General features: G+C 45.2%; 1 protein-coding gene across 1 annotated transcript in view; it reads right to left on the reverse strand.

Annotated features, from left to right (window-relative positions):
• Nucleotides 1–17,069, reverse strand: part of LOC109885878 (sushi, nidogen and EGF-like domain-containing protein 1) — an 88,963-nt gene that overhangs the window by 39,107 nt on the left and 32,787 nt on the right. Inside the window, exons 11-13 of the mRNA XM_031822209.1 lie at nucleotides 6,822–6,914; nucleotides 4,017–4,154; nucleotides 2,827–2,946 (exon numbers count right to left, since the gene is read on the reverse strand). Coding sequence (XP_031678069.1) covers nucleotides 2,827–2,946; nucleotides 4,017–4,154; nucleotides 6,822–6,914 — 351 coding nt within the window. The remainder of the gene's footprint in view (nucleotides 1–2,826; nucleotides 2,947–4,016; nucleotides 4,155–6,821; nucleotides 6,915–17,069) is intronic.

Raw genomic sequence — 17,069 nt, forward strand, 5'->3', positions numbered from 1 at the left:
TGTTTCCCATGGTAATGGGGTAAATGTTTCCCAGGGTAATGGGGTAGATTATTTCCCATGGTAGTGGGGTAAACGTGTCCCATGGTAATGGGGTAAATGTTTCCCATGGTAATGGGGTAAATGTTTCCCAGGATAATGGGGTAAATTATTTCCAGGGTAATGGGGTAAATGTTTCCCAGGATAATGGGGTAAATTATTCCCAGGGTAATGGGGTAAATGTTTCCCAGGGTAATGGGGTAAATGTTTCCCAGGGTAATGGGGTAAATGTTTCCCATGGTAAACATTTATAGATATACCATTAAACATGGTATAGAGATATTGTTATCCACGTCGGCAACAACGATGTTAGGATGAAACAGTCAGAGATCACCAAGCGCAACATAGCTTCAGCGTGTAAATCAGCTAGAAAGATGTGTCGGCATCGAGTAATTGTCTCTGGCCCCCTCCCAGTTAGGGGGAGTGATGAGCTCTACAGCAGAGTCTCACAACTCAATCGCTGATTGAAAACTGTTTTCTGCCCCTCCCAAAAGATAGAATTTGTAGATAATTGGCCCTCTTTCTGGGACTCACCCACAAACAGGACCAAGCTTGGCCTGCTGAGGAGTGACGGACTCCATCCTACCTGGAGGGGTGCTCTCATCTTATCTACCAACATATACAGGGCTCTAACTCCTCTAGCTCCACAATGAAATAGGGTGCAGGCCAGGCAGCAGGCTGTTAGCCAGCCTGCCAGCATAGTGGAGTCTGCCATTAGCACAGTCAGTGTAGTCAGCTCAGCTATCACCATTGAGACCGTGTCTGTGCCTCGACCTAGGTTGGGGAAAACTAAACATGGCGGTGTTCGCCTTAGCAATCTCACTAGGATAAAGACCTCCTCCATTCCTGTCATTATTGAAAGAGATCATGATACCTCACATCTCAAAATAGGGCTACTTAATGTTAGATCCCTTACTTCAAAGGCAATTAAAGTCAATTAACTAATCACTGATCATAATCTTGATGTGATTGGCCTGACTGAAACATGGCTTAAGCCTGATGAATTTACTGTGTTAAATGAGGCCTCACCTCCTGGCTACACTAGTGACCATATCCCCCGTGCATCCCGCAAAGGCGGAGGTGTTGCTAACATTTACGATAGCAAGTTTCAATTTACAAAAAAAAAAAGATGTTTTCGTCTTTTGAGCTTCTAGTCATGAAATCTATGCAGCCTACTCAATCACTTTTTATAGCTACTGTTTACAGGCCTCCTGGGCCGTATACAGCGTTCCTCATTGAGTTCCCTGAATTCCTATCGGACCTTGTAGTCATAGCAGATAATATTCTAATCTTTGGTGACTTTAATATTCACATGGAAAAGTCCACAGACCCACTTCAATGAAACATGGTGAAGCCCCAAAACTGCCCTCGCTAGAAGCATGTGTTTCAGACATGAGGAAGTGGATGGCTGCAAACTTTCTACTTTTAAACTCAGACAAAACGGAAATGCTTGTTCTAGGTCCCAAGAAACAAAGAGATCTTCTGTTGAATCTGACAATTAATCTTAATGGTTGTACAGTCGTCTCAAATAAAACTGAAGGACCTCGGCGTTACTCTGGACCCTGATCTCTCTTTTGAAGAACATATCAAGACTGTTTCAAGGACAGCTTTTTTCCATCTACGTAACATTGCAAAAATCAGAAACTTTCTGTCCAAAAATGATGCAGAAAAATGAATCCATGCTTTTGTCACTTCTAGGTTAGACTACTGCAATGCTCTAATTTCTGGCCTCCCGGATAAAGCACTAAATAAACTTCAGTTAGTGCTAAATACGGCTGCTAGAATCCTGACTAGAACCCCAAAAAATTATCATATTACTCCAGTGCTAGCCTCCCTACACTGGCTTCCTTTTATTTATTTCCCAGGTTAATGGGGTAAATGTTTCCCATGTTAATGGGCTAAATGTTTCCCATGGTAATGGGGTAAATGTTTCCCATGTTAATGGGCTAAATGTTTCCCAGGGTAATGGGGTAAATGTTTCCCAGGGTAACAGGGTAAATGGTTCCCATTGTAATGGGCTAAATATTTCCCATGGTAATGGGCTAAATGTTTCCCATGGTAATGGGGTAAATGTTTCCCAGGGTAATGGGGTAAATGTTTCCCGTGGTAATGGGGTAAATGTTTCCCAGGGTAATGGGGTAAATGTTTCCCAGGGTAATGGGGAAAATGTTTCCCATGGTAATGGGTTAAATGTTTCCCAGGGTAATGGGGGAAATGTTTCCCATGATAATGGGGTAAATGTTTCCCAATGTAATGGGGGAAATTATTTCCCATGGTAGTGGGGTAAACGTTTCCCAATGTAATGGGGTAAATGTTTCCCATGGTAATGGGGTAAATGTTTCCCAGGATAATGGGGTAAATTATTCCCAGGGTAATGGGGTAAATGTTTCCCAGGGTAATGGGGTAAATGTTTCCCAGGGTAATGGGGCAAATGTTTCCCAAGTGTAATGGGGTAAATGTTTCCCAAGGCAATGGGGTTAATGTTTCCTAAGGGTAATGGGGTAAATGTTTCCCAAGGGCAATGGGGTAAATGTTTCCCAGGATAATGGGGTAAATGTTTCCCAAGTGTAATGGGGTACATTTTTCCCGATGTAATGGGGTAAATGTTTCCCATGGTAATGGAGTAAATGTTTCCCAGGGTAATGGGGTAAATGTTTCCCATGGTAATGGGGTAAATGTTTCCCAGGGTAATGGGGTAAATGTTTCCCAGGGTAATGGGGTAGATGTTTCCCAGGGTAATGGGGTAAATGTTTCCCAGGGTAATGGGGTAAAAGCATGTGGTCATACTACCTTTCTCACAGTGTTTCCCTCTGTATCCATGCTTGCACTCGCAGGTGTAGCCTCCATCCCTCTCATAGCACTGACCTCCGTTCAGACACGGAGACGAATCACAGACCGATCGAGGCTGTACTGGAAAACACACACACACACACACACACACACACACACACACACACACACACACACACACACACACACACACACACACACACACACACACACACACCAGAGGAAGGTAAAAACCTCCTAACTTTAATGTGAGAGTGTGGGCACGGTTCAGTCATTAGAAACACCTTGAGGATCTGTCACTCCATGGCAGGCAAGGCTGAAACATTATCTCCACAATTAGTCAACTCCAGAATAAATCATATTTCAATTTATCCTTCCCAAACAGTGAATGTGACTCTCACACACACGGCGAGCCACCCGCCTCGACACGAGAGACTGGCCTGGCATAGAGTTTGTTTATCACTATAGTAACCAGGCTCGGGTGTACAGAAACACTATAGTACAGAGTCAGATGGCCCTGTTCCTTGGGACCACATGGTGGGAGAGAAGGAGGAAGAGGAGGAGGAAGAAGAAGAGGAGGAGGAGGAGGAGGAAGAGGAGGAGGAAGAGGAGGAGGAAGAAGAAGTGGAGGAGGAGGAGGATGAAGAGAAGGAGGATGAAGAGGGTGGGGAGGAAGATGAGGAGGAAGAGGAGGAGGAGGAGGAGTAGGAAGAGAAGGAGGAGAAGGAGGAGGAAGATCAGGAGGACGAGAAGGAGGAAGAAGATGAGGATGAGGAGGAGGAGGAGTAGGAAGAGAAGGAGGAGAAGGAGGAGGAAGATCAGGAGGAGGAGGAGGAGGAGTAGGAAGAGAACGAGGAGAAGGAGGAGGAAGATCAGGAGGAAGAAGAGGAAGATGAGGAGGAGGAGGCAGAGTAGGAAGAGGAAGAGGAGGCGTAAGAGGGGGAGGAGGAAGAAGAGGAAGATGAGGAGGAGGAAGAAGAAGAGGAAGATGAAGAGGAGGAGGCAGAGTAGGTAGAGGAAGAGGAGGCGTAGGAGGAGGAAGAAGAGGAGTAGAAGGAAGCGAAGAGGAAGAGGAGGAGGAAGAGTAGAAGGAAGAGGAGGAGGAGGAAGAGAAGGAGGATGAAGAGTAAAAGGAAGAGGAGGAGGAGGAAGAGGAGGAGGTGAAGAAGAAGAAGACAGTAGGCTCTTACCATAGGGAGGATAGAAGTCCCTGTGATCTAGGTCTGCCACACCTGTCTGACAGGTACACAGGTAGGTTCCTCCGTACTCCAGACAGGGTCCTCCGTCAGGGCACGGCCTGCTGTTGCTGCATGGGGTCTGGGTCACCTCTGAGGAGGACAGGAGGGTCAGAAAGAGAGAAACAGCATGATAAAACTGACAACACTAAGTGAAGGACAGTCACTATTCAAGCCTAATCTGACACTCTGAAAAGCCATATTTACAGCCTACCTACTCTGGTACTGGTACTGGTACTGTGTGACACTACCACATTGTAAATAAGGTACATTCCACAACATGAGATTCAGTAGGAATGCTTCTGTCTGTTTCCAATTACAGTCTAGTGATTAATATATTATATATTATATGTACCGAACTGACAGTAGAGTCCTGTATATAATATAATATGATATGTACCAAACTGACAGCAGAGTCCAGTATATAATATGATATGATATGTACCAAACTGACAGTAGAGTCCAGTATATAATATGATACGTACCAAACTGACAGTAGAGTCCAGTATATAATATGATATGATATGTACCAAACTGACAGTAGAGTCCTGTATATAATATGATATGATATGTACCAAACTGACAGTAGAGTCCTGTATATAATATGATATGATATGTACCAAACTGACAGTAGAGTCCTGTATATAATATGATATGATATGTACCAAACTGACAGTAGAGTCCTGTATATAATATGATATGATATGTACCAAACTGACAGTAGAGTCCAGTATATAATATGATATGATATGTACCAAACTGACAGTAGAGTCCAGTATATAATATGATATGATATGTACCAAACTGACAGTAGAGTCCTGTATATAATATGATATGATATGTACCAAACTGACAGTAGAGTCCTGTATATAATATGATATGTACCAAACTGACAGTAGAGTCCAGTATATAATATGATATGATATGTACCAAACTGACAGTAGAGTCCAGTATATAATATGATACGTACCAAACTGACAGTAGAGTCCTGTATATAATATGATATGATATGTACCAAACTGACAGTAGAGTCCTGTATATAATATGATATGATATGTACCAAACTGACAGTAGAGTCCTGTATATAATATGATATGATATGTACCAAACTGACAGTAGAGTCCTGTATATAATATGATATGATATGTACCAAACTGACAGTAGAGTCCTGTATATAATATGATATGTACCAAACTGACAGTAGAGTCCAGTATATAATATGATATGATATGTACCAAACTGACAGTAGAGTCCTGTATATAATATGATATGATATGTACCAAACTGACAGTAGAGTCCTGTATATAATATGATATGATATGTACCAAACTGACAGTAGAGTCCTGTATATAATATGATATGTACCAAACTGACAGTAGAGTCCAGTATATAATATGATACGTACCAAACTGACAGTAGAGTCCTGTATATAATATGATATGTACCAAACTGACAGTAGAGTCCAGTATATAATATGATATGATATGTACCAAACTGACAGTAGAGTCCAGTATATAATATGATACGTACCAAACTGACAGTAGAGTCCTGTATATAATATGATATGATATGTACCAAACTGACAGTAGAGTCCTGTATATAATATGATATGATATGTACCAAACTGACAGTAGAGTCCTGTATATAATATGATATGATATGTACCAAACTGACAGTAGAGTCCTGTATATAATATGATATGATATGTACCAAACTGACAGTAGAGTCCAGTATATAATATGATACGTACCAAACTGACAGTAGAGTCCTGTATATAATATGATATGATATGTACCAAACTGACAGTAGAGTCCTGTATATAATATGATATGATATGTACCAAACTGACAGTAGAGTCCTGTATATAATATGATATGATATGTACCAAACTGACAGTAGAGTCCTGTATATAATATGATATGATATGTACCAAACTGACAGTAGAGTCCTGTATATAATATGATATGATATGTACCAAACTGACAGTAGAGTCCAGTATATAATATGATATGATATGTACCAAACTGACAGTAGAGTCCTGTATATAATATGATATGATATGTACCAAACTGACAGTAGAGTCCAGTATATAATATTATATGATATGTACCAAACTGACAGTAGAGTCCTGTATATAATATGATATGATACGTACCAAACTGACAGTAGAGTCCTGTATATAATATGATATGATATGTACCAAACTGACAGTAGAGTCCTGTATATAATATGATATGATACGTACCAAACTGACAGTAGAGTCCTGTATATAATATGATATGATACTGTATGTACCAAACTGACAGTAGAGTCCTGTATATAATATGATATGATACTGTATGTACCAAACTGACAGTAGAGTCCTGTATATAATATGATATGATACGTACCAAACTGACAGTAGAGTCCTGTATATAATATGATATGATACTGTATGTACCAAACTGACAGTAGAGTCCTGTATATAATATGATATGATACTGTATGTACCAAACTGACAGTAGAGTCCTGTATATAATATGATATGATATGTACCAAACTGACAGTAGAGTCCTGTATATAATATGATATGATACGTACCAAACTGACAGTAGAGTCCTGTATATAATATGATATGATACTGTATGTACCAAACTGACAGTAGAGTCCTGTATATAATATGATATGATATGTACCAAACTGACAGTAGAGTCCTGTATATAATATGATATGATATGTACCAAACTGACAGTAGAGTCCAGTATATAATATGATACATACCAAACTGACAGTAGAGTCCAGTGAAGCCTGAGGAGCAGTCACAGGTCCCATTCACTTCCACACAGACGCCACCATTTTGGCACAGACACTCCTCTGTGGATGACAGACACAGACAGAAGAGAAGAGGTCACAGACACGGACTCAAAAGAGACAGAACAGCTCATAGCATGTTGGGTCATTTGCGACAGAGATAGCCATCGATAAGCTATATGTACAACCTCAGAGGTCTGTAAACACGTATCACAGTATCCCAGTCCCAGAGAACATCAACAGTATCCCAGTCATATTATCCCAGTCATATCATATTATATAGTCAACAGTCAACAGTATCCCAGTCATATCATATTATATACAGAGAACATCAACAGTATCCCAGTCCCAGAGAACATCAACAGTATCCCAGTCCCAGAGAACATCAACAGTATCCCAGTCCCAGAGAACATCAACAGTATCCCAGTCCCAGAGAACATCAACAGTATCCCAGTCCCAGAGAACATCAACAGTATCCCAGTCCCAGAGAACATCAACAGTATCCCAGTCCCAGAGAACATCAATAGTATCCCAGTCCCAGAGAACATAAACAGTATCCCAGTCACAGAGAACATCAACAGTATCCCAGTCCCAGTATTCCAGTAGTTCACAGGAACCAGACCGTTCTCATAGCTAGCTGTAGTTCACAGGAACCAGACCGTTCTCATAGCTAGCTGTAGTTCACAGGAACCAGACCGTTCTCATAGCTAGCGCTAGTTCACAGGAACCAGACCGTTCTCATAGCTAGCGCTAGTTCACAGGAACCAGACCGTTCTCATAGCTAGCTGTAGTTCACAGGAACCAGACCGTTCTCATAGCTAGCTGTAATTCACAGGAACCAGACCGTTCTCATAGCTAGCTGTAGTTCACAGGAACCAGACCGTTCTCATAGCTAGCGCTAGTTCACAGGAACCAGACCGTTCTCATAGCTAGCGCTAGTTCACAGGAACCAGACCGTTCTCATAGCTAGCTGTAGTTCACAGGAACCAGACCGTTCTCATAGCTAGCTGTAGTTCACAGGAACCAGACCGTTCTCATAGCTAGCTGTAGTTCACAGGAACCAGACCGTTCTCATAGCTAGCTGTAGTTCACAGGAACCAGACCGTTCTCATAGCTAGCGCTAGTTCACAGGAACCAGACCGTTCTCATAGCTAGCTGTAGTTCAGAGGAACCAGACCGTTCTCATAGCTAGCTGTAGTTCACAGGAACCAGACCGTTCTCATAGCTAGCTGTAGTTCACAGGAACCAGACTGTTCTCATAGCTAGCTGTAGTTCACAGGAACCAGACCGTTCTCATAGCTAGCTGTAGTTCACAGGACCAGACCGTTCTCATAGCTAGCTGTAGTTCACAGGACCAGACCGTTCTCATAGCTAGCTGTAGTTCACAGGAACCAGACCGTTCTCATAGCTAGCTGTAGTTGACAGGAACCAGACCGTTCTCATAGCTAGCGCTAGTTCACAGGAACCAGACCGTTCTCATAGCTAGCTGTAGTTCACAGGAACCAGACCGTTCTCATAGCTAGCTGTAGTTCACAGGACCGTTCTCATAGCTAGCTGTAGTTCACAGGAACCAGACCGTTCTCATAGCTAGCTGTAGTTCACAGGAACCAGACCGTTCTCATAGCTAGCTGTAGTTCACAGGAACCAGACCGTTCTCATAGCTAGCTGTAGTTCACAGGAACCAGACCGTTCTCATAGCTAGCGCTAGTTCACAGGAACCAGACCGTTCTCATAGCTAGCTGTAGTTCAGAGGAACCAGACCGTTCTCATAGCTAGCTTTAGTTCACAGGAACCAGACCGTTCTCATAGCTAGCTTTAGTTCACAGGAACCAGACCGTTCTCATAGCTAGCTGTAGTTCACAGGAACCAGACCGTTCTCATAGCTAGTTGTAGTTCACAGGACCAGGCCGTTCTCATAGCTGGCTGTAGTTCACAGGAACCAGACCGTTCTCATAGCTAGCTGTAGTTCACAGGAACCAGACCGTTCTCATAGCTAGCTGTAGTTCACAGGAACCAGACCGTTCTCATAGCTAGCTGTAGTTCAGAGGAACCAGACCGTTCTCATAGCTAGCGCTAGTTCAGAGGAACCAGACCGTTCTCATAGCTAGCACTAGTTCAGAGGAACCAGACCGTTCTCATAGCTAGCGCTAGTTCAGAGGAACCAGACCGTTCTCATAGCTAGCGCTAGTTGAGAGGAACCAGACCGTTCTCATAGCTAGCTGTAGTTCACAGGAACCAGACCGTTCTCATAGCTAGCTGTAGTTCACAGGAACCAGACCGTTCTCATAGCTAGCTGTAGTTCACAGGAACCAGACCGTCCTCATAGCTAGCTGTAGTTCACAGGAACCAGACCGTTCTCATAGCTAGCTGTAGTTCAGAGGAACCAGACCGTTCTCATAGCTAGCTGTAGTTCAGAGGAACCAGACCGTTCTCATAGCTAGCTGTAGTTCACAGAGAACCAGACCGTTCTCATAGCTAGCTGTAGTTCACAGGAACCAGACCGTTCTCATAGCTAGCTGTAGTTCACAGGAACCAGACCGTTCTCATAGCTAGCTGTAGTTCACAGGAACCAGACCGTTCTCATAGCTAGCTGTAGTTCACAGGAACCAGACCGTTCTCATAGCTAGCTGTAGTTCACAGGAACCAGACCGTTCTCATAGCTAGCTGTAGTTCACAGGAACCAGACCGTTCTCATAGCTAGCTGTAGTTCACAGGAACCAGACCGTTCTCATAGCTAGCTGTAGTTCACAGGAACCAGACCGTTCTCATAGCTAGCTGTAGTTCACAGGAACCAGACCGTTCTCATAGCTACTGTAGTTCACAGGAACCAGACCGTTCTCATAGCTAGCTGTAGTTCACAGGAACCAGACCGTTCTCATAGCTAGCTGTAGTTCACAGGAACCAGACCGTTCTCATAGCTAGCTGTAGTTCACAGGAACCAGACCGTTCTCATAGCTAGCTGTAGTTCACAGGAACCAGACCGTTCTCATAGCTAGCGCTAGTTCACAAGAACCCAGGACCGTCTTCATAGGCTAGCGCTAGTTTCACATACCAGACCTTTCTCATAGCTAGCTGTAGTTCACAGGAACCAGGACCGTTCTCATAGCTAGCTGTAGTTCACAGGAACCAGACCGTTCTCATAGCTAGCTGTAGTTCAGAGGAACCAGACCGTTCTCATAGCTAGCTGTAGTTCACAGGAACCAGACCGTTCTCATAGCTAGCTGTAGTTCAGAGGAACCAGGCCGTTCTCATAGCTAGCTGTAGTTCACAGGAACCAGACCGTTCTATAGCTAGCTGTAGTTCACAGGAACCAGGACCGTTCTCATAGCTAGCGCTAGTTCACAGGAACCAGACCGTTCTCATAGCTAGCGCTAGTTCACAGGAACCAGGACCGTTCTCATAGCTAGCTGTAGTTCACAGGAACCAGACCGTTCTCATAGCTAGCTGTAATTCACAGGAACCAGACCGTTCTCATAGCTAGCTGTAGTTCACAGGAACCAGACCGTTCTCATAGCTAGCGCTAGTTCACAGGAACCAGACCGTTCTCATAGCTAGCGCTAGTTCACAGGAACCAGACCGTTCTCATAGCTAGCTGTAGTTCACAGGAACCAGACCGTTCTCATAGCTAGCTGTAGTTCACAGGAACCAGACCGTTCTCATAGCTAGCTGTAGTTCACAGGAACCAGACCGTTCTCATAGCTAGCTGTAGTTCACAGGAACCAGACCGTTCTCATAGCTAGCGCTAGTTCACAGGAACCAGACCGTTCTCATAGCTAGCTGTAGTTCAGAGGAACCAGACCGTTCTCATAGCTAGCTGTAGTTCACAGGAACCAGACCGTTCTCATAGCTAGCTGTAGTTCACAGGAACCAGACTGTTCTCATAGCTAGCTGTAGTTCACAGGAACCAGACCGTTCTCATAGCTAGCTGTAGTTCACAGGACCAGACCGTTCTCATAGCTAGCTGTAGTTCACAGGACCAGACCGTTCTCATAGCTAGCTGTAGTTCACAGGAACCAGACCGTTCTCATAGCTAGCTGTAGTTGACAGGAACCAGACCGTTCTCATAGCTAGCGCTAGTTCACAGGAACCAGACCGTTCTCATAGCTAGCTGTAGTTCACAGGAACCAGACCGTTCTCATAGCTAGCTGTAGTTCACAGGACCGTTCTCATAGCTAGCTGTAGTTCACAGGAACCAGACCGTTCTCATAGCTAGCTGTAGTTCACAGGAACCAGACCGTTCTCATAGCTAGCTGTAGTTCACAGGAACCAGACCGTTCTCATAGCTAGCTGTAGTTCACAGGAACCAGACCGTTCTCATAGCTAGCGCTAGTTCACAGGAACCAGACCGTTCTCATAGCTAGCTGTAGTTCAGAGGAACCAGACCGTTCTCATAGCTAGCTTTAGTTCACAGGAACCAGACCGTTCTCATAGCTAGCTTTAGTTCACAGGAACCAGACCGTTCTCATAGCTAGCTGTAGTTCACAGGAACCAGACCGTTCTCATAGCTAGTTGTAGTTCACAGGACCAGGCCGTTCTCATAGCTGGCTGTAGTTCACAGGAACCAGACCGTTCTCATAGCTAGCTGTAGTTCACAGGAACCAGACCGTTCTCATAGCTAGCTGTAGTTCACAGGAACCAGACCGTTCTCATAGCTAGCTGTAGTTCAGAGGAACCAGACCGTTCTCATAGCTAGCGCTAGTTCAGAGGAACCAGACCGTTCTCATAGCTAGCACTAGTTCAGAGGAACCAGACCGTTCTCATAGCTAGCGCTAGTTCAGAGGAACCAGACCGTTCTCATAGCTAGCGCTAGTTGAGAGGAACCAGACCGTTCTCATAGCTAGCTGTAGTTCACAGGAACCAGACCGTTCTCATAGCTAGCTGTAGTTCACAGGAACCAGACCGTTCTCATAGCTAGCTGTAGTTCACAGGAACCAGACCGTCCTCATAGCTAGCTGTAGTTCACAGGAACCAGACCGTTCTCATAGCTAGCTGTAGTTCAGAGGAACCAGACCGTTCTCATAGCTAGCTGTAGTTCAGAGGAACCAGACCGTTCTCATAGCTAGCTGTAGTTCACAGGAACCAGACCGTTCTCATAGCTAGCTGTAGTTCACAGGAACCAGACCGTTCTCATAGCTAGCTGTAGTTCACAGGAACCAGACCGTTCTCATAGCTAGCTGTAGTTCACAGGAACCAGACCGTTCTCATAGCTAGCTGTAGTTCACAGGAACCAGACCGTTCTCATAGCTAGCTGTAGTTCACAGGAACCAGACCGTTCTCATAGCTAGCTGTAGTTCACAGGAACCAGACCGTTCTCATAGCTAGCTGTAGTTCACAGGAACCAGACCGTTCTCATAGCTAGCTGTAGTTCACAGGAACCAGACCGTTCTCATAGCTAGCTGTAGTTCACAGGAACCAGACCGTTCTCATAGCTAGCTGTAGTTCACAGGAACCAGACCGTTCTCATAGCTAGCTGTAGTTCACAGGAACCAGACCGTTCTCATAGCTAGCTGTAGTTCAGAGGAACCAGACCGTTCTCATAGCTAGCTGTAGTTCACAGGAACCAGACCGTTCTCATAGCTAGCTGTAGTTCACAAGAACCAGACCGTTCTCATAGCTAGCGCTAGTTCACAGGAACCAGACCGTTCTCATAGCTAGCGCTAGTTCACAGGAACCAGACCGTTCTCATAGCTAGCTGTAGTTCACAGGAACCAGACCGTTCTCATAGCTAGCTGTAGTTCACAGGAACCAGACCGTTCTCATAGCTAGCTGTAGTTCAGAGGAACCAGACCGTTCTCATAGCTAGCTGTAGTTCACAGGAACCAGACCGTTCTCATAGCTAGCTGTAGTTCAGAGGAACCAGGCCGTTCTCATAGCTAGCTGTAGTTCACAGGAACCAGACCGTTCTCATAGCTAGCTGTAGTTCACAGGACCAGACCGTTCTCATAGCTAGCTGTAGTTCACAGGACCAGACCGTTCTCATAGCTAGCTGTAGTTCACAGGAACCAGACCGTTCTCATAGCTAGCTGTAGTTGACAGGAACCAGACCGTTCTCATAGCTAGCGCTAGTTCACAGGAACCAGACCGTTCTCATAGCTAGCTGTAGTTCACAGGAACCAGACCGTTCTCATAGCTAGCTGTAGTTCACAGGACCGTTCTCATAGCTAGCTGTAGTTCACAGGAACCAGACCGTTCTCATAGCTAGCTGTAGTTCACAGGAACCAGACCGTTCTCATAGCTAGCTGTAGTTCACAGGAACCAGACCGTTCTCATAGCTAGCTGTAGTTCACAGGAACCAGACCGTTCTCATAGCTAGCGCTAGTTCACAGGAACCAGACCGTTCTCATAGCTAGCTGTAGTTCAGAGGAACCAGACCGTTCTCATAGCTAGCTTTAGTTCACAGGAACCAGACCGTTCTCATAGCTAGCTTTAGTTCACAGGAACCAGACCGTTCTCATAGCTAGCTGTAGTTCACAGGAACCAGACCGTTCTCATAGCTAGTTGTAGTTCACAGGACCAGGCCGTTCTCATAGCTGGCTGTAGTTCACAGGAACCAGACCGTTCTCATAGCTAGCTGTAGTTCACAGGAACCAGACCGTTCTCATAGCTAGCTGTAGTTCACAGGAACCAGACCGTTCTCATAGCTAGCTGTAGTTCAGAGGAACCAGACCGTTCTCATAGCTAGCGCTAGTTCAGAGGAACCAGACCGTTCTCATAGCTAGCACTAGTTCAGAGGAACCAGACCGTTCTCATAGCTAGCGCTAGTTCAGAGGAACCAGACCGTTCTCATAGCTAGCGCTAGTTGAGAGGAACCAGACCGTTCTCATAGCTAGCTGTAGTTCACAGGAACCAGACCGTTCTCATAGCTAGCTGTAGTTCACAGGAACCAGACCGTTCTCATAGCTAGCTGTAGTTCACAGGAACCAGACCGTTCTCATAGCTAGCTGTAGTTCACAGGAACCAGACCGTTCTCATAGCTAGCTATAGTTCACAGGAACCAGACCGTTCTCATAGCTAGCTGTAGTTCACAGGAACCAGACCGTTCTCATAGCTAGCTGTAGTTCACAGGAACCAGACCGTTCTCATAGCTAGCTGTAGTTCACAGGAACCAGACCGTTCTCATAGCTAGCTGTAGTTCACAGGAACCAGACCGTTCTCATAGCTAGCTGTAGTTCAGAGGAACCAGACCGTTCTCATAGCTAGCTGTAGTTCACAGGAACCAGACCGTTCTCATAGCTAGCTGTAGTTCACAAGAACCAGACCGTTCTCATAGCTAGCGCTAGTTCACAGGAACCAGACCGTTCTCATAGCTAGCGCTAGTTCACAGGAACCAGACCGTTCTCATAGCTAGCTGTAGTTCACAGGAACCAGACCGTTCTCATAGCTAGCTGTAGTTCACAGGAACCAGACCGTTCTCATAGCTAGCTGTAGTTCAGAGGAACCAGACCGTTCTCATAGCTAGCTGTAGTTCACAGGAACCAGACCGTTCTCATAGCTAGCTGTAGTTCACAGGAACCAGACCGTTCTCATAGCTAGCTGTAGTTCACAGGAACCAGACCATTCTCATAGCTAGCTGTAGTTCACAGGAACCAGACCGTTCTCATAGCTAGCTGTAGTTCACAGGAACCAGACCATTCTCATAGCTAGCTGTAGTTCACAGGAACCAGACCGTTCTCATAGCTAGCTGTAGTTCAGAGGAACCAGACCGTTCTCATAGCTAGCTGTAGTTCACAGGAACCAGACCGTTCTCATAGCTAGCTGTAGTTCACAGGAACCAGACCGTTCTCATAGCTAGCTGTAGTTCAGAGGAACCAGACCGTTCTCATAGCTAGCTGTAGTTCACAGGAACCAGACCGTTCTCATAGCTAGCTGTAGTTCACAGGAACCAGACCGTTCTCATAGCTAGCTGTAGTTCAGAGGAACCAGACCGTTCTCATAGCTAGCTGTAGTTCAGAGGAACCAGACCGTTCTCATAGCTAGCTGTAGTTCACAGGAACCAGACCGTTCTCATAGCTAGCTGTAGTTCAGAGGATCCAGACCGTTCTCATAGCTAGCTGTAGTTCACAGGAACCAGACCGTTCTCATAGCTAGCTGTAGTTCACAGGAACCAGACCGTTCTCATAGCTAGCTGTAGTTCACAGGAACCAGACCGTTCTCATAGCTAGCTGTAGTTCACAGGAACCAGACCGTTCTCATAGCTAGCTGTAGTTCAGAGGAACCAGACCGTTCTCATAGCTAGCTGTAGTTCACAGGAACCAGACCGTTCTCATAGCTAGCTGTAGTTCACAGGAACCAGACCGTTCTCATAGCTAGCTGTAGTTCAGAGGAACCAGACCGTTCTCATAGCTAGCTGTAGTTCACAGGAACCAGACCGTTCTCATAGCTAGCTGTAGTTCACAAGAACCAGACCGTTCTCATAGCTAGCGCTAGTTCACAGGAACCAGACCGTTCTCATAGCTAGCGCTAGTTCACAGGAACCAGACCGTTCTCATAGCTAGCTGTAGTTCACAGGAACCAGACCGTTCTCATAGCTAGCTGTAGTTCACAGGAACCAGACCGTTCTCATAGCTAGCTGTAGTTCAGAGGAACCAGACCGTTCTCATAGCTAGCTGTAGTTCACAGGAACCAGACCGTTCTCATAGCTAGCTGTAGTTCACAGGAACCAGACCGTTCTCATAGCTAGCTGTAGTTCACAGGAACCAGACCATTCTCATAGCTAGCTGTAGTTCACAGGAACCAGACCGTTCTCATAGCTAGCTGTAGTTCACAGGAACCAGACCATTCTCATAGCTAGCTGTAGTTCACAGGAACCAGACCGTTCTCATAGCTAGCTGTAGTTCAGAGGAACCAGACCGTTCTCATAGCTAGCTGTAGTTCACAGGAACCAGACCGTTCTCATAGCTAGCTGTAGTTCACAGGAACCAGACCGTTCTCATAGCTAGCTGTAGTTCAGAGGAACCAGACCGTTCTCATAGCTAGCTGTAGTTCACAGGAACCAGACCGTTCTCATAGCTAGCTGTAGTTCACAGGAACCAGACCGTTCTCATAGCTAGCTGTAGTTCAGAGGAACCAGACCGTTCTCATAGCTAGCTGTAGTTCAGAGGAACCAGACCGTTCTCATAGCTAGCTGTAGTTCACAGGAACCAGACCGTTCTCATAGCTAGCTGTAGTTCAGAGGAACCAGACCGTTCTCATAGCTAGCTGTAGTTCACAGGAACCAGACCGTTCTCATAGCTAGCTGTAGTTCACAGGAACCAGACCGTTCTCATAGCTAGCTGTAGTTCACAGGAACCAGACCGTTCTCATAGCTAGCTGTAGTTCAGAGGAACCAGACCGTTCTCATAGCTAGCTGTAGTTCACAGGAACCACACCGTTCTCATAGCTAGCTGTAGTTCACAGGAACCAGACCGTTCTCATAGCTAGCTGTAGTTCAGAGGAACCAGACCGTTCTCATAGCTAGCTGTAGTTCAGAGGAACCAGACCGTTCTCATAGCTAGCTGTAGTTCACAGGAACCAGACCGTTCTCATAGCTAGCTGTAGTTCACAGGAACCAGACCGTTCTCATAGCTAGCTGTAGTTCACAGGAACCAGACCGTTCTCATAGCTAGCTGTAGTTCACAGGAACCAGACCGTTCTCATAGCTAGCTGTAGTTCAGAGGAACCAGACCGTTCTCATAGCTAGCTGTAGTTCACAGGAACCAGACCGTTCTCATAGCTAGCTGTAGTTCAGAGGAACCAGACCGTTCTCATAGCTAGCTGTAGTTCAGAGGAACCAGACCGTTCTCATAGCTAGCTGTAGTTCAGAGGAACCAGACCGTTCCTGCTAAATAAAGGAAGTAGCTGTATCAATGCTAAATAAAGGAAGTAGCTGTATCAATGCTAAAGAAAGGAAGTAGCTGTATCAATGCTAAAGAAAGGAAGTAGCTGTATCAATGCTAAATAAAGGAAGTAGCTGTATCAATGCTAAATAAAGGAAGTAGCTGTATCAATGCTAAAGAAAGGAAGTAGCTGTATCAATGCTAAAGAAAGGAAGTAGCTGTATCAATGCTAAAGAAAGGAATATTTAAATGTTTCTCTCCTCTCTCTGCCTCCGAATTGCAGCAGTGAAGAACAGGAAGTGGATGTATCACTGCTAAACCACTTCCTTTTGAAGTCAGGGAGGAAAGACGACAGATGGGTATTCTTTTTCTCATGATCTGGAACATGTTTTGTGGCTTGTGT

The sequence above is a fragment of the Oncorhynchus kisutch genome, linkage group LG4, assembly GCF_002021735.2.
Source record: "Oncorhynchus kisutch isolate 150728-3 linkage group LG4, Okis_V2, whole genome shotgun sequence".
NCBI lineage: Eukaryota > Metazoa > Chordata > Actinopteri > Salmoniformes > Salmonidae > Oncorhynchus > Oncorhynchus kisutch.